Genomic DNA, 25,618 nt, shown 5'->3' with positions numbered 1-25,618 from the left:
CGATTGTTTACCCGCTATTTTACGTTCAGTTTCGCTATCGCGTAATTCACGCGGATGGTTCCCGCTATTTTGTCGTTATTCCGTTATGAGACATCGCGAACTAGGAAAATTATTTGCATTACTTGGATATTTATTAATATCGCTTATTCTCCGACGAAACGATCTTTTATCAGCTCTGTAAATCAGTCTCATGCGCGTCAAAATTTCGTAGCTTCCTATGGCGACTGTGTACTGCGCAAACACAGACTGGAAGATACGATTCTATATCGATTACCTTTGAAACGAGTACATACAACATAATGAATCGATGGAAAGATTCGATGGACGCGATTAGATTTGTCGCCGCGTGTGATGTTTTTGCTGCTTCGAGCGATTGAAAGGTATATAATATAATTGCGTGGAGCTTTGAAAAAGACATAGAAATGATGGTAGAGATACCAGCGAGGTTATATACTGATGTTTTTAGGCGATTTAGCTCGTACCAATTCTGTCTTTGTTAATTAACGAAATGTTCTGAACTTCGATGACAACCTAAAAATTCGAATGTCCGGAATAAAACAGAAATACAATCAGTAGAAATATTTGTTCGTTTAATTTTTGTCTCTGTTTCCATTAATCTCGACTTTCCTCGTTACTCGTTTCTATCTTTTTGTCACACAAGCGCAATTAATAATGGCTCGATCTGTCTGTACATTCGCTTTTCTCATAAAATATATCACTGGTTAACGCGAGGTCAAGGGAGATGAAATTTATTATCATCCTTGAGTGCGTTTCGTTCCTTGTATATTCGAGATTGGTTATAAATAAAGAAACATGTCTCCCTTATGCTGAAACATCGAACAACGCGTCCGAAGGAGACGAAAGCCGATGGAGGACGTTCTGATAATAACCCTTGCAACAACACCAATTTCGTTGTCAGATGGAACACAGTTTTCGAACACATCGGTATGCCAAGGATACGAAATAATACAGTTTATTGTTACTGTCGACTATATTTTCTGTAAAGTGACGAGTCTGTTGAAAGCACCCGAGGTTGTACAATTTTAAGAGACACGGATGAGACAGATCGTTTTCTTCGTCGATTGTTTACAGTTGCACGAATCGTTGTAATACGTTTGTTAACGACTCGTCGCTCGAAATCACAACCTTCGACAAATATCGCTGTGTTTTAGAAAGTCTCGAGCAGTCGCAATGTCCGATTAAATTCTTGTCCAATCATCGTTTACAAAGATACGATTGACGTTAAAGCATAAAAAGAAAAATATGACCTGCAAGCAAGGACGTTTGTAAATACGTATTACACAAGTCACATTTGCCGCAAACACGCGCAGAGATTAATCTTTTTACAACAATGAACGTTAGCAACAAGCGTCTTCTAACTCGTAAGTATAAATATCCTGTAACTATAAAGATTTCCAGATTTCGTTGAAATTTTACCGATACGATCGATCACGATAGTCGTCGTATCTCGTTACGGTAAACGAAAACGAGATACAAAAATATAAAACACGCACAATAGCGTTGGAGTTCGCGCGAATCGCTATTATTCGCCATATCGCGAATCTGAACGTCGCTTCGAGACAAACATCGTCGCGAGCAAAACGAGTGCTCGCAGCATCTACCAATAGAACCGAGTCGAGAAGGTCGGATCACAAAGTGAAGAAAGCGTGTTCACCAGGGGAAATCCTTGGGGAAAAGAAACATCGTACCGTTATGGAAATATTATCTCGGCCCTTATCCGATCCGAATAAGCGGAATTATGGCTATTTTCCCATTCAGTGCCGATCTAATCCGCTTAACCTGGCAAGAGAATCAACGGGCAGAGTTACGATGTCCGCTTGAGAAGTCAGGAACGTTGAGACACCGAGTCAAACGGTTCTTTCGACGTGTTTGTACCTGTGTCCTCGTTATCCTGCCCGCGGCTCTCTATGTAGGTGTTTCCTGCGATACGATCATCGAGATACACACAGATCTGCCTTTGATTTCCAAGGGAAGCCTGGTTTCTGTGCGAGCCGAAACGGAGAGAACAGGTCAACCGCTGGGAACAAATTGTCTGATCTTAAGATTCTTTACGACTATTTCTTTCTTAATGCGTTTTTTTCTTTTTTTCTTTTTCCTTTTCTCAGAACAATGTAGTTTGGAGAAAATATTTGTACTCGCGTTCGCCTGTTTTCTTATCTTGTCTACGTTCCTATGGATTCCTCCGTAAGATTATATACTTGAAAATTTCGTTATGACATATTTCTGAGATTACATGTCCTGTTTGTGATTCGTCATTCGATCGTGTCACTAGCAGTGGAATTATTAAATAGCCTAAAACCAACATTTTTATAGAAATGTTACTATAGATCGATAGCGGTGCGTTTTAGGCGATTCGAATGATTTTTTATAAAATATATAGATGAAAGCTTGCATTGTGTACTCTGATACAAGTTTCGTACTTCGATCTTAGTTCGAGTATTAGTACGTTGCGCCTTGCATCAAAGAACAAAGAAATGACAAACATATTTTTAGAAGATCTTCGGTAACGATCGACTCCTCTCAGTATCGATCGTCCTCTTTTATTTTTTCGTTCTTTAAAATACCTGGTCGATATTGTCGTGAAGCGTGTTCGCCTATGTGCTCGATCGTTTAACAGCTTCGAGTGCTACAGACAATATTAAGAGCAGTAAAAGAAGATACGCACTCTGTTTCATAACGTAAAATCCCTCGACTTTCGAATTCAATGACGCTCGCGATGCCAATTCGATTACGTCAATGAGTCCTAGCACATTTTGCACAGTAGCGCTCGAAAGGAACGGTTTAAAGAACGATACTCGCAGCCGGTTCTGTCTTCAGTTTGATTCCCTATGTACACGTAATATTTTATGTATAGTAACAAGATTGCAAACACTATTCTCGTGTAAAATTGAAGAAGCCACATGGAAACCTGGTCGCTGGGTTTGCCCCGTTCTCAGAACCAGCGGAACTGTCGACAATTTTTATTGCTCGATCGATCGAACCGATCAACGCTCACGTCAATACGAGTATAAGATAGTATTCTAGATTGGTTTTCTCTTTTCTAGATTATTGAAGCGAGATGAATGTTATTCGGGCGACGCGATCGTAATGGGCTGAATATGCTTTCTAGAATTTCGCTCGCGTACATCGAAACGTTCTTGGGCAAGAAATCCTTACCAGATTGCGAACGTTTATGCAAATGTTTGCGAATATTCGTCGAGGAAACTCGAGAGAAAGAAACAGGAAATGTAATGTTACTTGTTAATGACGCTACTCGTCGTTGATAAACCCGAAGGCTTTCCAATCTCTTGCGTACTAAGATACTCGTGAGTTAAATGTTGGCGTCTTTCGGGTTTCCCACGAAGATGATTTAACGTAGTAAACAAATTTACGGATATATGAAAATACAAAAAATTCTGTTGGGAAATCGCGTCTTTACTTTCATTTCGTAAATCAAATTCATAAAAATCGCAAGAAACGAAATAGAAAAATATCAAGAACGATAATAGGTACGTATATCCGTGTAAAATTTTCTGTCCAATATAACTTTGCAGACAATGTTGCAAAGTTCCCCACTCTCTTTTCCAAATCCCTAGAGCAGGTGTCAGTCGTAAGTGACCCAGTGGTAAGAAGAATATTAAGATTTCCCAAAAACTGGTGTCCCACTTTATGGCTCGTTCGAACCGCCTACGAAGCGACAGGCAAGTCACATTCAGGATTTGCGATCCATCTAGAAACGTTTTATACGCGTGACCTCATTATCCTGCCCACGATTTCTTAGCGGGCTCGAGTTTCCTACAGAACGATCCCGGCGATTACGCTCTCTGAACTCGATCTCACAGTCTACAGCGACTGACCTCGCTCTCTTCCAGATTCTAACGTCCTACCGGGGCTCGACGTTAATTTTACAGCAGCAGTTTACAGCGTTCGATCCGTGTAGCGCGTATTGTACAATAGCTGGTCAAAAGATGCTCAGTCCGTGTAAATTGGTGACAGTAGACAATTTTTATCTCGTTCTTCGATAACTAACCGTATTTCGCAATACAAAGAAGAAGCTGGTTATGGTATGGAAGCAGAGTGAATAAGAAGGATGCGACGGAGATTGGAGTTGATACGTTTAACTGAGCGGTAGACTGCGGATCTTTATGCATTTATGCAAAATTGAAAAATGCAAAAATCCGCAGGATGCGTGTAATTCACGAAGATATATAAAATACACAAAGAGAAGTGGACGCTATAGCGGATTCGATGGATAAAACGAATCCACGGCCTAGTAATTTGAGATTCGAGCTTTTACAAGTTGATGCCACTCGGTATGCAGGATTGTTAATGGAATTATTAAACAACGCAATAAAAAGATAACGACACGATCATGAAATTCTACAATGGGAGTAAAATTTTGTAAATTTTATCTCATACCGCAGACATTTGATATATTTTATATGTTACTGTAAGTAAAAGTCGAAACTTACACAAAATTCTCAAGCATCGAATATACATATTTTTCTTAAGACAATATTACGTTTACACAATTTTCGCGTATTATTCCGCTGCTTCGTGTTTGACGAGTTAACCATCCCTTACGAACTACGTGTATATTTAGTCGCCCCGTACCAACTAGAACGCAGGAAACTTGTATCTACCAATTAATCAAACAGTTCTCTCTCTCTCTCTCTCTCTCTCTCTCTCTCTCTCTCTCTCCGAGGTTAATGTGTTTCGAAGAAGGATGAATTGGCGGCGATGAAATATGGTGTTCCTAGTTTGAACGGTGGAATCTCATTCGCATTCGTTGCATATGGCCCGTATTAACAGCGGCAATGGTTTTTGCTCGGTTGCTAATGAAGAGGTTTCAGTAGCCCGTGTAATCGTACGGAGCGCAGCCTCATTTTCCGGCACGTGTTCCTCGAGGAAGTGATTTTATATTTAGAGTCACATCAAACGAGCCGTTTACTCGACAAGTCCACCATTTACAGTCCAGAATATAGTGACTCAGTTCATGCTGAGCTAGTCGAAGTTATATGGACCGTTTCTGATTCATCCTGCAAGTAGAACAGTGACTCTTGGTGCGAGATCTGCGACGAGACCGCGGAGCGATGTATCCCAATCCTTCTTCGAGCATGCTTCGTTTCGACCGCTTCTAATAAAGATTTTGATATTCTCGTGAAAAGTTGCATTTCTAGTCGACAAAGTTCTGAGAAACGACGTATATTAAATGAATGGGCGTTTCGAGTAAAAAGGTACCGACATCTATTCGTAATTCTATCCCTTCTACGTTACGCTAAGTTACATATAAACCAGTGTTTTCCAATCTTTTTTTGAATCCTGCTTCACCTCGGTGTCTTAAAAACTTCGATAGCCTCTTTAACGTAACAATCCATCGAGTTCTGAGAGAGTACGGTATAAGTAGGTACTTGAAATAATGAAAAGAGGAGCGATAGAAAAAAGTATCTAAAAGTGTTTTTCATTTGATTGTCCTCGACGAGTATAAATTTGAAAAATACGAGAGACTATGTTGTTTGTGTTTTCGACTAGTGAAACGAACCCGGTACGATTCATCTTATTCGAATTAATAGTAGCACAGCTTGTGGCTAATCGGAAGACCAATTAGTTGGTATTTGTTGCCAATACCACCTAATGACAAAATCCGCAATCACTTAATTTCCATCCCAATACAAAAACACTATATAAATAATCCCAATAAAAACACTATATAAAAGAACACGTGCTGGCGTAAAAAAACAAGTTGGTGATCAAGGTAACGAATGCGACGTAATTTTCTAGCTGTGGGATTTGTTGTTGAATTTCCGAGGAGTAGGTTTTCGATAATCGAACCGCGGAAAAGTTGAATTGGAACGAAATTCGAATCGTGATACGTTGAACGAAGTAACGAAAGTCATATTTGATAATAAAATAACACGTAACAAATCAGCGATATAACGACGCTTACTCAAAGCTCTTGTACTTCCGATTTTCCTGAAAATTTTTGGTAAATATTGGACCGTCGTGTACTAACGATAGTTTCGAATTACGTAAGAACGGCTCATTGAAATTTCTACAATTTTTCAACGAAGGTAACCTGGACGCGATCGATATAAAAATCACAAAGGTCTTCGATACCGTTCACTGGCTAAAAATAGGAAGCGTATTGTTCGTGTTATTCAGGTCATTAATCAATTGAAACTATCGGCGATAGAAAAGGCAGCTTAATGAAAAAACGTTCGCTCCATTGATAGATCTGCTTGCTTATCAGCTGATCGGCGAGTAATTCAAGTTCAGAAACGAGCTGGAATATTATTGCGATTCTTAATCGCGATTGCGTGTACGAACGTTGTACAATTAATTGCGAGGGTATTCTTTCGGCGTACTCCGTCTCGGTATGAGAAACGAAACGAGACAATCGATTATGTCCCACGGCGTGATGAATTAAAAAAGAAATATACAATTGGCCCATGAATTTCCTCTGAATCAAAAGGATAAATTATACTTAATCGTTGGGAATGCGTGCGATCGAGTACAATTTATTAGACTTTGCCAAATCTAAATAATTAAAATCTAGATTTAAATAATTGCAATTAGTGCACCGTATGATGTACAATACGTGTAAGCATAGATTTAGGATTATCGCGATGAGTCGGACCGCAATTGTACCTGAAAGATCCTATTATTTAATCTATTATAAGTAACCTCGCATGGTTTCGAGAGATTAATGTATTACAAACGAATAAATTCGTTTCGAAGCCAGCTAAATGCCTAGGTAGACGAAAATAAAGAGATGTAAGGTTACTTTGAAATATTTGAGACACGTATATTTAGACAACACTTGCGTCTATTATAAGATGTTCCATTTGAACAGAGCAAGTTCATATTCTCGAATTGCGCCGGTCACGTTCGTTTGAAAAAAAAAAGAAATTACAGTGACTGTGCGTAGAATAAAAAACATCGAGAAAGTAAACCTCGTTTCTCCCTATTCACCTTACAACTCCATATTTATTACTACCGACTCGTCGAACAAGTACGTATTTGCATGGAAAGTTTCACCCCTATCCAACGTATACTAAGAACCACCTAAAATCCCCTTTCATTTCAAACCCTTTATGATTACTTACAATTTTTATTCATCGAAATCAACGCCTGTCTGCCACCGAATATCCAATTATCCTCTACCAATCACCCTGGCGGTCATTTTTCCACGAACTTTCGTACCTACTTCCATAGAAGCTGTCGCAGAACACACACGGGTCACGCATAGTCCTTTTCCAAACGAAGATAAAATAGCAGATAGTATGCACAGTTGAAGCTCGTTTCAGCAACTCGAAAGCCCTTTACCTATTCGATTATTATTTACCCGACTTCAAATTTAACGTTCTTACAAATACCTACTTTCAACCCCATCGATCGAGTCTCGTTCTGTCCTTGGTACATCGAGTTGCTACTTTCTGCACGTTCCTTCGATCTCCAAACGACCGGCAAGTAATTATTATTACTTACGTATTATTACGTATTATGTAAATTTAGCGCATAATTTTCTACGACTCTTTGGTTTTATATAAGAAAATCGCAAGTATCTCCGAGCGTCGGGAGTTTAACCGAAACGCGTTGAATCAAAAGTCGACTCGATTCATTTCGCGCGATTCTTCTAATTCGAACGACTCGAATTCCAGCAACTTGACTAATTCCACCGAGGTTTTGGATTTGTCCCGCGGCGTGAAACGTTTTATAGGCGATTGTTAAGAATGGCGTGTTGCATCGGGACGCGGTTTGCGCACTTGCGATCGCGGTGATTCATCACGGAGTCAATACGTCCGGTGAGCCGGGGATTGCGTTCGTTTCGGTACATGGGACAGGTATACGATTCGATCTATATAAAGCCAGCAGGCTGTCGCATTATATTTTTCTGCAGTACCGTATAGCGGTATATTATCGCGCTGCCAAAAGTTTCCGGTGGCCCCGAACATATACCGGGTGTCGTAACGCGTCTCGAGCTCGACCTTAACCTAACATACCTCGAATCTTTCGTTTGGTTGACAAAGGTGGAAGAAACTTTGGCGAACGTTCGAATTAGGTAATTAGAGAAGTTTCCTTTCGCGATAAGGTAATTGGAGTTGTTAGTCGCGAGATCCGTTCGATTCGAGCTCTGGTGCCATTAACGCGTTCGAAAGATTGGATTTTCGTTACGTCATTAGGTGTACGCCGAAAGATACTTATTCTAGAAGTTCTTCGGGCGCACATTTATTTTTGTATTAAGCATTGTATTTATTTTTGTATTATTTTTGTATTTTGCATTTTGTAATAATATCGGTACTCGAGCAAAATAAATATCATATACCTGAAAATACGCGGATAAAAGTATAACTCACGTGAGAAACTGGATGAAATTTTCCTCAACCTAACGTTTAACGTCTAACAGATCACATATTTATAAGTATGCAACAATAGCTAGGAACCCAGATTCAAGATACAAATTTTTAATGCAGATTAAAATAATGCGATCCATTTACAGTCAAGTCAGCTACCACTAAACATGTACTAGACGCTATGCGCTTATCACGTTGATTCATCAGCACGCTCTTACCGCGAATAAAAAGCAAATATATTTAAAAATATATAATTTGTCGTTTAGAACTTCAATATGAAAATTAACGTTTGGATGAATGGATTCATTGTAAGGGAAAATTCGTATAAGTAAAAATACTTGGGAAGAAATATATTACATTTTAGGGAATAGACAGACAAATTATTTAGAGTGATAGCCATCAACGCAAATGCGATGCGATGCATGGTACGGGAGAGTTGCCAAAATGATACCGTTTCGCATATTTTACGTCCTATTTCTCAAGTGGTATCGGTTTCAGTACGAGCTAATATTGAAAATTGAAGCTCAACGCTCGAGACATTTATATCTCTCACGCATCTAAAACTTCTAACGTACCAAGTCTGAAAGTTTGAAAGTCTCGCGATTTTTATTCGCATTACGCTTCTTATTGCCACTCTACCATATATCGATAAATACCTCCATCACGACCATCTGTTGAAAGAAATTTATCATCGGAGCTCGTTTCCTCCGATAATTTATTTCTACAGACAAGTAAATTACCGAATTGTAAGATCCACGTGCACAGAAATCCACAGTTTTCTTCCGACAGAAGAAAAAATGACACAGATCGTTTTCAATCGAGTTTCGTAAAATTAAATGGACGCACAGAAATAGAAGGTAAAATGCCTCGCCTACATACGCCTTGCACAGTTGCCTATTAAATTCTAAACTAAGTTACTAACGAACATTATCGTTGTAATTCGTCGACATCGCCGTTTGCACGTAACATCGTAAAAACATCGTCGAGGAAAATAATTTCCCTGTGTAAAGAAAATTCAATTTGTCTTCCATTTCGATCGAATATCATGCTGCTTCTCCGCAAAAAGAATTCCACAAAAATCGAACTCCTTCAGCCAGCCAAGGAAAAAGAGGATACCGGAAACGAATCAATTTGAAAACCACAAATGGCCACCGAATGTCCAGATCCAGCCTCTAATCCACGAGCTCCTCGATCACTCGAACGACGTTAGATTTCAATGGAACCGGCCGAATCGCGAGCAGCTATCCAAGTTCTCCGTCGGAGCCTTCCCCGTTTTTGCCATTTCACCCGACAAACAATCCAACGTCACGAAGGTGGGCGGCGCGATTCTTGGCGTGTACGGCATTGTGCAGCAGTGAATCGGCCGGTGACACGCGGCGAACCTACACTGCCCGATTCTGTTCACAGGAGCCACAAAAGCGGGCATCGTGAATTCACCACCGGCCGCTTCCCGTCTTCTTTTCCGCCCTGCGGCCTTCGATCCACCATGGATTCAATTAACCGCGCCGTTTCGAATTTATTAGCTTCCTGTTTGTCGATAAGCCTCGCGGTTCTCGATGATTAATCGCCGCCGATGGTTTTACGCGGCGGGCCTTTCAGGTTTGCGGTGTGCTCGATACGCTTGTGAAATTGGGTACGACGAGATCGTGTCGCGTGGAATTTTGGTTTTGTAGCGTCGGTGCGGTTTGGCACAGTGGAACGGTAGGTTGGAGGTTTTCGCGTGATCAACGGTTTTGCGAGGCGAATCGTTTCGGTATGTTTCAGGTATTCGTTCGAATTGGAGGAAATTATCGAGATTACGGAATTTTGATTCTTCGACGAGAATCGTATGGGAACGTGGAAGCGTGATTTGGGCTTTCGGATCAATTATTCATAGCGTGTAAGTGTCTTTGGTAAACGTATAACACTGTACGAAAGTTCGTCCAAGTATTTTTAACGAACGATCGTATAAATAGTAAAACAAATCGTTTATACAGTCGTATAAAAAGATGCATAGAAATGAAAAATGTATGAAAATGTTCCAACACGCGAATAAAATCTTCTCTAGTGGACCTAAGACGAACACCAAGAAACACGCGTACACTCGCGTCACGTCGATGTACAGATGGATAAAGGAAAAACAAATCAACTGCATTCTATGCAACAGCGTCAAATTCATGCAAGTTTAATTGCTCGATTCTGAATTTGAGTTTGATCACGCGGGAGGAGGAAAGGTCGCGGTTGCACGTCCCTCGATCGACGTATCGGACCTGGGGGCCGATTGCGCGCCAGCTATCGATCGGCGGACGGCGAGCAGCGACGCGATATCGCGGAGGCCGCGCGCCGCGACGCCTCTATCGCGCTGTGGTACGGTGTAACGAGCCATGCTCGCTATCCGTCCATCCATCCTCACGTGTGCACCCGGGGATCGAATGGTCCGTCGCGTGCTGGAAGGTCTTCAAGCAGCCGACGATGGGTTGGGCACTAGGTCAGCGTTTCGTCCACGGGCCCACGCTCTAACGACGCCGCATGGAAATGCAACGTGGATGAAAATTTCGATTCAGTCGGCTTTTTCCTCAGTCGTGTGACTATGTCAACGTTATGTCTTGGCGCGAGCAAATGAGAATCTAGAGACTGAAATTTAGAGTTCGTAAAAGGATAGAGCTATTAATTATCTGGTTCGTTTCAGCAGTTACGCGGACGAAAATTTCAATTTATTCGGATTTTTCGACTTTCCACCGTGTCAACGTCCTTCCTTACCGCCGACAACTGAGAATTTAGACAATGAAATTTAGAGTTCGGAGAAGGATAGAAATAGTAATTATCCGCTTCGTCTAAACGATTACGTAGACGGAAATTTCAATTTATTCGGTCTCTTGGTCTTATCGCAATGCCAACGTTGTTCCTTATTGCGAGCAAACGAGAATCTACAGGATGAAATTTAGAGTTAGAGGAAAAGGGTAAAGCTTATTAATTATTCGTTTCATCCTAACAGTTAGGTAAACGAAAGTTTCAATTTATTCGGATTTCTTGATCTTTTTACCGTGCTGACGTTGTTGCTTGGTGCGACCAAATGAGAATTACAACGACGTAGCTGAAATTGATCTCTCGTTCTGCGAACTCGCGATGATCGTCGTCGCGAAAAAGCGCGATCAGAGACGACGCCGGATGTCGTGATACCGGCCTGTGCCGCGGGAATAATGGATCGACTTGGTTGCCGGGTGCACAACACAGGAACTGGGTTACGGGGAAAAATGTTTTAGCCTGCCTGGTTAACTCCTTCGTCGATTGTTTCGTATAGTCGGGCCAAGATATGGCGAGGCCATTGTATCGTTGAATGCAAAAAGGGACCCTGATGCCAAAAGTAAGTTTGGTTGAAGGGTGTCTAAATACAATTAAAGTTAACGCACATGCCCAGATTGTTTTTAGTCTATCGATTATTTTATTCGTTCGGTACTATGTACTCGAGCTACCTTGCGCTACGATATGTATACATATATGTATTATGAGAGATATATTATACTTTCATCTCTTGTAGTGGTTATTGTAAAAAGTTAGTAAATCGACGAAACATTTATATTTCAAGAGGTTACATTTTTTTTCTATATAGCGACGATGCTTGAAATTTTTGTTACTTATATGTCGGAGATGAAAGGACATCGCGGAGCCTTCCCTTTGGAACTCCGGGAAAATCCCTTAACACCGTATCTAGATTCTATCATAGGCGTAATTAAACAATTGTCGTCATTCAATCCGATTGTATTTGTTCGAGATTTGTGATAATGAGCTTGGGCTCGAGGCGCCAACCAGTCACCGAACGTAGCCGCGTTCACGGGATGAACGTTTTGTCTGGCAGAGGCATGGAGTAATTCCATAGCTCTCCTTAAAAAGAAAATAGTTGTAACACTCGACAGTAAACATTCCAACGGTCTCTGTCCCGTAGCTTGCCACTTGCAGACCCTATTCTTCAAGTAAGATGATTGCCAGATGTCAATGCGTTTCCACAGTACACGTGCAGCTTTCCCTCGAGGGCGGCTAGCATCTTTTTCTAACCACCGACATGGAGATTGACCAATTAACAGCAACGCCAATTTCCCTTACTTTCTGAACGAAGGCTATCCTCGACGAATCCGATGATCTCGTGTCCTTAGACACACCCCATTATAGTTTTCCTCTGTGGCATCATCGGGACGGGAAATTCATTCTCTCTCGCGATCTCATCGACTAAAGAATAACGTCTTTACGACTAGCGATTATTTCACGTTTTACCAACAAAGAGTCAGACCTAGATTTTGTGAGCACGTTCATCTATCATCCCGTTGACCGCGGATTTGTTATTGAACCTAGGATCATTGTCATTAGCTTCTCGAGTATCTAATTACCACGGTTACTTGTCAAATTCTGTAATAAACGTATTTGCACTAGTCAATGTCTTCTCTATCGCATAACGACAATGTGTAATCCAAACGAAGATTCGTTTCACGCCCCTAACCCTAATTCTAATGTAAACCCGACATATATATATAAGAAGAAATGTTAACCACTCCTAGCAGTTAGAACGAAGAGAGGAAATCACGTGAACTCGATACAAGGCCATGATGCAACGTGATCAAACGTTTCTGCTGTGTGTGGTAATGTAGAATGTAGAGGAATGGCTGAGAAAAGACGCTAGTGCAATATAGAATTTCTTAAAGTTTGCTCGTCTAAAACTAACACTGGAATAGTTATCTAGATATTTAAACAATACATCGCCTATACATATTTTACGTTCATTTAACTCAATTTAGTTTTATTCTAAGCTGATTTAATACTGTAATTAATCATGTTACTACACCATCGTGGCTGTCAAAATGATAAGATCCGGAATATAATAATCGCACAAAGAGAACTAGTAAAACGTTTCAAGAAATTCCATTCTTTCTTTCTTTTTTTTTTTTTTTTTCTTTCTTCTTTTTACCCATCGTTTTATACATGCCAGCTGTTCGAACGATTCATAGTAATTTACATCGTTGAAGAATTAAATTGACATATTTCTTGCGCGCGCGTTTGTTCCTACGTAGACGATGAATAAATTCGTTCCCATTTTTGTTCCCCTAACAAGAAGGAAAGGTTGTAACTGGTAATCCGTGTAGCGATGAATAACGATGGCCGAAAAACGACGGCTCAGTTAATTCTTTAACGGTACGACCTGCAGTTCATTGCTCCTCTTCCGGTTACGTCGCGGCGGCGCGACGTTTCCGAGGGTCTAAGATCGCAAGAAGATTATTAGGTCAGGACTGGTGGCGTGAGAGTAATTCGTAATTAGTCTCTTGTCGGACGAACAATATTGAATAGACATTGTTACGAGGTTGTGCATTATTCTAATTTGTTAGCAACGAAAATTGCCAGCTGTACTTTCACTTCATTTTTGTTTGGCTGTGCGCGCGTACGAGATTCGCATCGTCGAACGCTATTCTAATATTATAACGTTGAATATAATTGGTACTTGTTTGTTCAAAATTAACAAAACTCAATCAAAATCAGCCAAGTTAAAAGAAAATGAAATAAAACTTCTTCCGCGTTGGAAATTTTATTAGGAAACTATATGGAAATTTGTATAGAAAGTCTTTGATTATTTTCATTCAGATTTCCAATGCAGAAGAGTTTTTATTTTCTTATTTCGTGTTCTTTCGTAACGAGTGAATCAATAAAAATAGTTCAAAAAATTCTTTAAGCAAAAGTTTGACGCACAGAAAAGGTAGCTAGATTTTTAAGTCACGTTCACGATCTATTCACATTCTAAATTAATTCAATTTAATCGCTAGAACTATCAGTATCTTTGGAAACTTGAATGATTTCTTGTAAAATATATAAAAGTGCTGTTGTTCTTTTTCCTTTTTCCGTATATTATTTATTTTGTGTACCTCCTGTCTTTAGTTTCGCTATAAGTTTCATTAATATAATCAAGAATTTTTATTCGATTATTTAAAGTCGTAAGTATTTCTGGTACATTTCATTCGTATAATCCGAGTCCTTATATTTCGACATATCCGATACAATGTTGGCATGTGCATTTTAGATGAGAGCACAAGTTAAAATGACAACGTGGAAAAAACATGATTGTGAAAGCTCATGCAGTAGCGATCTTTCATGTTTTCGTACTTTACAACTTTCTGTCGTAGTATTTGTAGCGTTTTGGCAACTGCAGCTAGTCATTGTTCGTTTTGGCTGCAGTTGGTCATTGAAAACTCTCAAAGAATGAAATTCGCTATTTCAATGGAAACTCAGAGTGACGGCAGCGTTTTACGTAGAACGGAAACATGCGTTTTTCCGTGTTTATTCACATCATACGAACGCTTAATCATTTTAAGAAACGCTGTTCTTTTCGCCGCGTTATCTGTGTTTTAGCGATGTTACGCGCGTCAATCTTCATTTCTTGACGCGTATATATGTTTCTCAGGCGGACAAATAATTTTACGAACGAAGGAATTGTAGAAATATCTACGATATAAACTTTCAGGTTTATAGTTTAGCTTTTTGGTTCTCGAATTTCGAGATTTTCGAATTCTCCACTTTCGTAATTATCGATCATTCGCGTTTTGGCTTTCGAGCTTCGAGTCTCCGAACCTGCAAGTTTTCCGTTTTCGACGTTTCAGTTTGGAACTTTAAAAATTTCTTCACCTTCGATCCTTTCAATTCGCCGCATTTCAACAGCGAAGCTCTTCGGATTTCAACGTTTCAACTCTGAACTTTGATAGTTCGCTATGCCAGGAGAAATGAAATTCGTCGAAAGAGACGTAGAGAAATAACGTATCGTAGAACGCAATCACTCGGAAGATGTCTATTTGATTGAAATTTTATTCGAACGAATTGCAAATTGCTATTTAAGCTACATAGATATTCGTATAATCGAAATGACGATCCCAATGTATTAGGTTGTCCGAAAAGTTCCTTTCGTTTCATAAGGTGATAACAACAATTTATGTTTTATATTATTTCATTGAATTAGGCATGATCCATTTCGTTCTATTTCTATTATTATGTTCGTGTATAATTCAATAAACAAATATAAAACAAAAAACATTGTGTATCTATTATTTCCTTATAAAACGAAAGAAACTTTTCGGACAAACTAATACAAGAAATGTTCGACCAACTGTATTCGATCAAAGATATTGACGAATTTCCCTGTTCGTGGAAGCGCAGAAACTCGATACACGATGTATCGGAAATCATTTGGAGAGACGGACGTTTTTTTCCCTCTGCCATTGCTGGGATAAAATTACTCGACCGAGTAGAATTCAAGTGCTGAAATTGGCCTGGCGAATTCAACCTGTGAGTGCTGGTTCGTCTGGTTGCCGCGTCGTTCCTTCGTTCGATTTCGCAAAAAAGCTATTGTTTCTCTTGTTAAGAGGTTTCCCTCGTCAGAGAGGGGAAAAGCCAGAGAAATTCGATGCAAGTGTCGCAGGATGTTAGCGTAACCGATCGAAAATCGTTGTTTCGTGCGATTGAAGCTCCTGCCTGTCTTCGAGTTTCTCGACAAACGATATCGCCTAATATTTTAATTGCGTACTCCTGTGTTTTATTACTATTGTTTGTGTTTCCTCATTCAGACAGGATCTCTCGTTTGGAATCTCTGGTCTGAATTAACGCGAACGTACTATACCAAGTTCCATGCTAATAATACGACAGTGAGGATAACGATCTGCGATGCCTATTGATTATAGTCAACGTTAATGAGTGATGATACCAACGTTGCTAGTGGGTGTCATTGTTCATGGGAAAAACCTGCTTTTCCGTTAGACAAATTTCCGCTTTCTCCGTAATTTTTAACGCGTAACAAACCTAAGGACTTTTCTAAGAACCAGCCATAAACCGAAAACACTTCTAGGATTAAAAAATCCTTCAGGACAAACAGATTGACTTAAAAAGCACGTGTTGAAACAATTAAGTCAAAAAGTTAAAGTTTATGGTGGGTCCTTAGGTTTATTGAGGGTCGGAATAACGGTGCGTGGACCGTTGATTGCCAGGCAACGAGGGATGGAGCGCGGATTGTCTCACGCGACATAACAACGACCGTTATAAAAATATTTCTACCACCGTTGTGCTTAAAATTGTACGCGCAATTTGTTATCATCCTCGCTATTTATTGTTTGCTTCTACAACGGTTTATCAGCGATTCGATCGAAATAATCGATCGAATTTTACGATCTTTGCTTGCGATTGGTTTGCTTGGAAAAATGTCCACTCATGTTGAACAACGATTCGTTAGAAAACCAAATTTTCTTTCGTTCAATTCTCGGATCGAAATTTTGTTCCCCTCACGGTTCGTTTTGTGTCGAAAATCACATTTCGCTTGCCTTTGTTTCTTTTTTTCAAGGATCGCATCGACCTACCAAGAATCATTGCCTTTAGAACACATTAGCGACTCGAGAAGGATTTTCAAAATTCGTTCTTCTATGCGTAACACTTATACCCGTAATACGACGTAATCTGAGCGGCGGATGCGTCCGCAGCGTTGATAAATAAAAGGAGGATCGTTTGGCGAATTTAACGGTCTGGCTGGAAAGTGTTACTAAAATGAAACAGGCACGACGTGGACGTGGTAACAGCTTTATTCGCTGCGATATTTTGACGCGGTTGCAAACACACAGTGATCGCCGGCGTTGATGTATTTGCACTCGGCCGTGTGTTTAACAATTCGATGAAAGGGAGAACGAGGCACGCTCGAAAGGGCGGAGAACGTTTTATCCGAGTTTTCAGCTCAGTTCGTTCTTTTGAAAATTTGCTCCAGTCGCGAAAACGATTTTAGTGGATACTTCTCTTTTTTTTTTCATTTATCTCTTCCGTTTTATTTATCTCTCGTGCCACGTTTCCTATTTCCACGTTTTATCAAAGTCTAACAAACGTAGACGAATCGTCGATGCAATTTTTTCACGACGGTTTCAAATTCAGTTTCCGGCTTGAACCTGTCGCTTCGATTTTTAATTTTACGACGAAAAACCACAAAAAAAATGAAAAAAACCTCCAGGAAAATGAGACGACGAATCGTGTGATTGGGTGGAATTCGCGGGTACATACGTAACTCCATAACACCATAATGCTATTTGAGGTTAGAGGAGAACGAGGTGTATAACCTCGAGATATAATGCGATCAACGGTGTATAATTGGGTTTGCGACTAACGGTGGTTTAGTAACGAAGATTTGATGAGGGAACGAGGGAAAGTTTAATCCGTAGCACTCGACTTGTTTCTGCATCGTATTAACGATCAATCTCGTTAGGAGATAAAAACTGCTATTTAGGAAATATGATTTTACCGATGGCGGCAATTTAGAATTGTTTTACGCGCGTGATTCTATATTGCGAATACAATGTCAACGTACGTAAGTAAAAATGCGATGGAACAGAACAGAGATAAGAATATACGAGTATGAAAGATTTAAATAAAAGCAAGGTCTTGTACATTATCAACGCGGGACAAAGAAAAATAATTTTACTTTGAGTCGACAGACGCACAACTGTTGTAAAATGTTGATGCAGTTTATGCAAAAATATTCTACTCTCTGTGTGGATAATAAGAGTACCTGGAAGTGCTTAAAATAAAATTTTATCACGATTCCTCGTAATGAATACCATTGACGTCAGAAAACCTTTTTTTTTTTTGAGGTTCTTAAATATTTAACCAGTTTTATTTGAACTCGAAAATGAATAAGATGATATAAGAGGATAATAAGATTACGAATATTTGGAATTATCGCTACTTTTATTTGTAATGCTCGAGTCACATTTATTATTACCGTGTTAATATATTATTAAAATTTAACGTTTTTTCCAAGCTTCGAACGATAATGGAAAAAATAGAAAACATCGTTAAACCAACAGTTTCACAAATTAAAGAAAAATATCATCTTCACGGTAGTTATTTCTATAGTGTTTGATATCAAGAGAATTTCTGATTTGTCCCTCTCAAATATATAACGATTATAATAAATTCTCGTAGCATTGAAAGACCTAACTTTTTGTACTGAGAAAATATGAAACTCGCGTATTTTAAAATATTCCTCGTTACATCTTAAATTATATATTATATTCCCATCGTAATTTTACAAAATACAGATTTCACTGAAACAGATCGTAAAGGGAAATACCCTTTTTAACGGCACATGGCATAATGTTGGAAACGATGTTGTAAAAAAGGTCTTTAATATCAAAAGCGTATGGCATCTGGCTAGCATATCCTGTCGGACCTACAATTTTTATTTCCCTCTTTATGTTTTCAGTTTATTTCATCTCTCCTGCATATAGATTTTACAAGCGGAAATTCCAGAAACTGCTGATACCTTTTCAAACGTATCAACATCGAAAATACTTCTTTTTTTTTCATCCTTTAGTATCATGAAAGTCCCACGTACGCCGAAAGACATTAAAGTATAAACTTTCAAACGGATCGATTTTTTCCAAAAAGTGTAAAACTCGTTGGATGATCTCGACCGAGTGGTTCCTAATAACTGTACAATGACCGTAGGCGTCCATGCATTCATGGAAAGGCAGAAATCAAAATGTGTGTAAAAAATATAAAAATATGCAAAGTATAGCTCGTGACTAAAACAAATATTCGTGTAAATTCCATTCCTTTTACTATCATAGAAATATGAATTTACGTAAAAATGTAAAGAAATATACAAGAAATATAAAAAATATAAAATATTCAAAGTATAAAGTCGTCATGATATTTAGCGAACATTCAGCGAATAAATTCCGTTTATCCAGCTGTGTTCATAAAAAATATACATCTGCATGGACGTCCATAGCGTATTGGTAACCCATTAAAGCGATTAATACAATTGTAAAGTATCGATCAAGAGAGAAAAAGAAGATTAGCTCGTAATTAGTTGATTCTTTTTCTCTTATCTTTCGTTATCTGATTGTAAATGTATTCGCATAATAGGCCATTACCGTCGAATCTCACTGCAAGACTGAATTACCGAGTTCTTGTCAAAAAAACATCAGATTATACAATCATGTCCGTTTAATCGGTCAATCGTGTCTCATAAACTATTTTATTCCCTCTAAACAAGCTCGTTTAAAATTAACGACCGCCTCACTCGTTGCTTTGCATTTATTCCTTGCTCGTTACTCATTCTCGTAATTTATTCCAGACGAGAGATACAGAACCAATTAATCAAGAGTTAACGTTTTAGAAGCAGAGCAAGAAAAGTGGAAAGCCATTGAAAAATGAGGGAGAAACGTAGTTTTTAGTATTCTTTCTTCGATGGTTAAATACGGAAAAGGATTTAGTTTAATTTACCTTTATCTCGGCAAAATGCTGAAAAATCCTCTTCTACACCTGATAAAGATACGAATATACGAAGATAAGAGCGAAATACGAAGAAAAGTAAGAGAAGGGAAACGAGAGCGTAGGATTCGTCGCTATATTTAAAATAAAAGACAAATAATATTTCCTGCTTCGAAGTAAAATCGATAGAAATACGGAGAAATTGGTGAAAATTGAGTAAAGAGCGAGGAATTAAAATACGGAATCGGTTCCTGTGCTTAATAGAAAAAAAGAACGCGAGAAAACGAGAAAGAAATTTTAAGAATCTCTCCCTCGATCAAGATACAATCAATGGAAATACAAAGAAAAGACTCGGCTAAAACGCGATTAATAAAAGACAAGAAACTGAAACGTTTTACGCTATATTCCAACGAACAAATTTTCCGCATCGCTTCGCGTCTGTTTACCGTAAAGTCGATGAAAGATACAAGAATGAAGTTGGCCGGAAGTCGATGAAGCCGTCAACAGCCGATTGCCGTTCTAATCGCCGACGCGCTTGCTTTTGCCATACCGAACGGCTCCTTTTAATTTACAAAATTTTTCAAATACCCTCCCCCTTCCCCTTTACACTTACCACTTCGATGTCCTTCGATTTTCTAATTTTTCCATTCTCAAAATCTCAATCGTCGGAACTTTCCGATTCTCGAACGGATCTCTTATTTTACACGATCCGAACTAATTTCAAAATTCATTGACATCGTCATCAGAACATTTCAAACATAAAGGGAAATCTAACGATCTATCTATTTGATCGTGAACATAAAACAAACGAAATTTTTTACGCGCATCCATACAATACATATTCGATCGCGATCGTAATCAACTTGTTATAAAAATTACGTTCTTACGTAACGCGATGGCTGACAAAATGTATGCGCGTTACATGCCACAATGCCGATGAATGATATTTCAGTCCGAAGTTCGCCGGAAGTCGATGTAGCGTCAACAGCTGATGCGGTTGTACTCGGTGGTACGCGTGCCTCGCTATACCTGCCGATCATTACGATGTATCCCTGACTTTGAATTCGTTAGTCAGCCTATGCTACACGTACGGTATACCACGCTTCAATTTTTCATCGGTACGAAATCAAGGGCGTGGCCGGTCGATAATCTAAAAACGCGCTGCGAAAAATATGCTCCGTATGTGTTGGCGCGGATAGGGACGAAGCGATCGTCAACTTTCGAGGAGGCGAAGCTGCATGTATAACAGTGTCTTCGTCGCCTGTACGCGTTCATCGGCACGCCGTTACGCAGGAGAATTTGTTTTTTAACTTGTTAGTCGACGATCGATCTGTTTTCTATGTACTTCGATGTCTTCGTCGCTTGTACGCGTTCGTCGGCATGCTGTTACGCAGAATAATTTGTTTTTTAACATGTTAATCGACGATCGATCTGTTTTCTATGTACTTTTAATACGTTCGGGGGGGGGGGCATGCTCGTGGAAAGGATAAAGAATGCTGGATGTTGATAACAGAATGGTGGCGTGATCTAAGGGATTAACGTAATAACGCTAACGATTTTGTTGCTTCTCTTCTCGACTGGCTTTCTTGAATATTTCGTGCAAAATTTTCTTTTCCAGATTACAATCACATTTTTTTCGCCTTTTTACATGCGGTGATCGGTATAGTATAGGGTTTCGCCTCTTTTCGTTGTACAGCCCGTGATGATGTCGTTACGCAGTAATAGGAGCTATTGGGTTGGCAACTAAGTGATTGCGGATTTTACCATTACGTGTTATTGACAAAATCCGCAATCACTTAGTTGCCAACCCAATATGTGGTAGTACGGAAGCGCGATGTTAACACTTTACCGACCGATAGCCGGTTAATCGGTTTTTTATCGCCGACGCTTACCGACCGATAGCCTGCTAATCGGCTTTTTGTCACCGACAATCTTTCTCATTATTTGAGCAGTAATTTGTTATTCAGTACTAAGATACCTTGCTCAATTGCGTCAGTTGCGTTGCTTTGTAAACTCCCACAGTTTTATACCAATTTGAAATCTTATCGTTCGCGACGAACGAAAAGAATGGCATCGGAGAGTCTAAACCGAAAGAGAGCCGGTGCCAAGGAGAATCTACGCCTGAGCTGCCGGTCGGACGTGCGTATGCTGTTGAATTGCTAGCGATCGGTAAAGTGTTAATTAAAAGCGAACGGTTTTCTTTTGCGAAACATGTCTGAAACACGGTATCCTAACGTGTTTAAAATAGCGTTTGGGAATGTTTGTCTCGTGGTGGATTCGTGGGTGATACCGATGATCGATTTGTCGTCGATCTCTTGCCGTTGATAAATAATTATCGCTAGCCTTTCGTGTTTCATCGGAATTACGAAAGTCCTTGAACAGACAAAACGAACTTGGAACGAACAGGTTCGATTAATTTTTGCCTACGATGAAGATTATTAAGGAATATAAATATTACTTTGTCTTTTTAATATAAGGAAGTTTAAAATAAAATAACGTTCGAAAATCCTTGTCTTTTATTATTCTTCAGGCATACGATTTAGGCCGTTTTATCGATGTAATTAAGAACAAAGATTCGATGGATATTTGAATTTTTCACAATCATGTACGTTCGTGTTGTCAACGGAGGAATTAAGGTTGAAGCGTGGGATTCAAAGATTCAAATTCGATAACCGAAAGGTAAAAATATATAGAGTTTCAGAAATGACGTTCAGAAACGTTGCACGTTTTTATCGTTCACGTGCAATCTGTACGGCATACTGCACGCCAGTGTTTAATAATAATGGAAATTCGCGAACGTTACGGAAATAGCAAAGTAAAACGATTCCTTCTGTGTTCGTATCGTTGTATTAAAAATTCGTATTTACGAAAATACTGTACAAAGTTGATTTTTTCTACGAATGTTTTTATTCCTTTCGTTTCTTTTGTCTAATTAACCAAAGAGCGGACGAAATTTCTAAAAACTGTTAACTGTACAAGCTAAAATGACGACGAACGTGCGGCGAAGCTTGAAAACATGTGCCACGTTCGGTTTATACAGGACGTGGGCGAATAATACAAACTGACAAATAAAATTTCGCTCCGTACTTTTACCTGTCTGATTCGAGTAAAATTTTGCCCGACTCTTCAGGACGATTCGTTGCGCGACGTCGCCACGGAAGTCCGTTAAGTCGGAACTCGAGAATTCGCGTCAAATTAATCAATTCTTGCCACGATGAAACGAATCGCACACCGTTTACGTAACGATTTAATTGCACAAGTTAATTCGAAACTTTCGTCGTCTGGTGCTCGTTGCTCTTGCGACAGGAACGACTTGGACGACAACGATTCGTCGTGGATGGACACTTCGGGAATCACAAACTGAGTTATTCGGCTCGAGGTTATCTGCGAAAGTAGAATTGTTTGCGAACAGTAACATTCTTCGGCTTCGGTGGAATTGCGTTGGATTTTACGTCGATTAATTTGATGACTGTTTAAGGCAGTTTGAGATGCTGGAAAACGAAATACTTTCCTCTACACTTGACACGTTTAGACGTTAGAACGACACGTTCTAATTGCGTAACGAGCGAACACGTTGAATTAAAAAAGAGAATGACGAAGAAGAGATTGACGAACGATAAAGACAAAGAATATCACGGTTGTAATCAGTCTGAATCTCTGGAAAAGTGAACACGTATTCCCTTGATCGTATATTTGTTTGTTTTAACGAGCTTCTGTCTTGTACAAAGCGGAAGAAGGAGATAGAAATAGGAAACTTGTAGGAAGACTAAAGATTGTAAAGGATAGAAATTTCAAAATGGGAAAATTCGCAAACAATATACGCAACAAATTTCTTCCGAACAGAGATGTTAACCAGAACTGTTTTTGACGAGTATACTCGTCACGAAGAAACTGCGATATTTTGCCCTACGACGAGCCCTGTCGGTAATAAAATTAAAAAATAAAACGGTCCTTTCGTTACAACTTAACTCTATATTATAACAGCTCTGTGTTTGACAAGTTTTCTATCGTTGCTTACTTTCTGCGACACATTTTCGGTACGCGCTTTTCAAAGTTTTCAAACAGGTCGCAACAGCTAACTGTTTAATCTTGTTCTAAAATTTCAAATCTCTCTCAAATTTTACCACTATACGTATAATTTTGATGATTGAATGTCACTGTAGTATACTGAGAAAATTGCAATATATCACACACGTATGTATGTATGTATATTCGTAAAAAATATCCGCAAGTGTTGGAATACTTTCGCGAGCCACTGCACGCGTCTATTTTCCACCATATGGGCAGAAGCCACGGCCTACTAACGAAGCGACTATCGATTTAATTTGATCGTTTATACATATAAATAAAGCTTAGACGATGCATTGAAGGAGGGAAATCCACGTGTCGACAGCGTTTGACGCGATCATACGATCAATTGACATCTTTGTATTCAACAGTTCAACGAACCTGCTTCTGGTAAGGTCAGGGCCGTTCAACAACGCGAGCTCGCTCACAAGTAGAAACGCTGTCATCTTCGTTAACGAAGGCAGCGCCGGTATAACTGTATCTGCTGTTCTCTCTGCTGCGACATCGTGCGACGAACGAAACTGTTCCCAGCGATAAACTTTGGCGCGCAACTTGGACGTATAATATGCACACGCGACGAAACGACCGATGAAACGGTCGCTGGGATTTCGTATTCCTCGACGATGCGTCGCTGTTCGCTACCTTTGTACTTCTAACGACATAGTTTCGATAAATAGACTTTAAAATAAAGAGCAGAGTACTAATGGCGGGCCGTTTCGAAACGAAGCCGTAGATAAAGGGAATAAAAACAGGATGATATCGTTACAGCGTAGTTTCTTTTTATCAGACGTCACGAGCTTCCTTTGTTCGCGACAATCTTCGTCGCGTTAGGTTCAGCAGACAGACGAGCGATGTGACGTCGTTAGAATTTCCAAGTACTGAAAACTTTGTTTCTCTTAATTTAGTTTAGCTAGGGAGTTCATCGTTTTCCACCGGTTTAGAAAATCATCGCGCTTGTTACGGAAGAACGAAGTCCTATTCTTTTCTTTTATATTTTTTATTAGCGATTCTCGTTTCAGTCATATAATTAATTATCCATTTAGTACAGATTTTGAAGCATTCAAAATATACGTATGTTTTTGTCAGATGCAATAACTTTTTTGTTTGACTGAACCGATCGGTTAATCATGCAAGTCTAAAATTAATTTTATATCGTTTTACCTTAGAACGTCAGAACCTTATACGACGCTAATAACAAACGCAATGATAATCGAATAGCCTATGGCCTTTCTTCGTATTTCCATAAAAAAAGAAAACAATTTTTATACAGTAAAGATTATAAATAAATTTTGTATAGCGTGGTAAGTGGCACGTAAATATATACAGTGTATATACGATAAAGAGTATACGTAAAAAATATTTATAAATATTCCCATAAAAGTAAGCACAGCCAAAATTATATCTCAGAATCCTAGGGAATTTGAGACGAAATATCGAAACCTTCATCGAACGAAACTCCGCGAAATCCATCAATGGGAATTCGAGTAGATGGAGAATAAAATCGAGCAATAGTCTAACCAGAGAATTATCGGTTTGGTTTCAGGCAACTCGTTCGAAAATGTCGCCGGCTGAGCCGTAATTCAACGATCTTGGTAGAAAGGAAGCCGAGGGCCGCGAAGAAGTGGCGGACAAGGAAGAAATGGCGTCCACCAGCGGGCACAAGAGGAACGGCTCGAGCTCGAGCATGTTCACCCACAAACGCACCGAATCCGGCGGCGGTTTTATCGGCCACAAACGCTCGGAGAGCGGTCACAAACGTGCCGAGAGCATATCCAGTGCCTTTGGCTACAAACGATCCGAGAGTGGCCACAAGAGGAACGAGAGCAGCGGCGGTGGTTTCGGCCACAAAAGGTGATTTTCGCCTTTTCGAACTCTACCTTGCCTGCCCTCTCTGCTGCTTACCTTCGTCCAGGTCGAGAGTCTCAGCTCCTTTCTCTCCT

At 39.5% G+C, this 25,618-nt stretch overlaps 1 protein-coding gene across 1 annotated transcript in view; it reads left to right on the top strand.

Annotated features, from left to right (window-relative positions):
• Positions 1 to 25,618, top strand: part of LOC138178671 (solute carrier organic anion transporter family member 3A1) — a 71,570-nt gene that overhangs the window by 22,840 nt on the left and 23,112 nt on the right. The window contains exon 2 of the mRNA XM_069110777.1: positions 25,222 to 25,529. Coding sequence (XP_068966878.1) covers positions 25,318 to 25,529 — 212 coding nt within the window. The 5' untranslated portion in view covers positions 25,222 to 25,317. The remainder of the gene's footprint in view (positions 1 to 25,221; positions 25,530 to 25,618) is intronic.

The sequence above is a fragment of the Bombus flavifrons genome, chromosome 4 (genome assembly GCF_040668555.2).
Source record: "Bombus flavifrons isolate JBK064 chromosome 4, iyBomFlav1_principal, whole genome shotgun sequence".
Lineage (NCBI taxonomy): Eukaryota > Metazoa > Arthropoda > Insecta > Hymenoptera > Apidae > Bombus > Bombus flavifrons.
The sequence above is the reverse complement of the archived record's forward strand: the minus strand, read 5'-3'. Positions and strand labels throughout refer to the sequence as shown.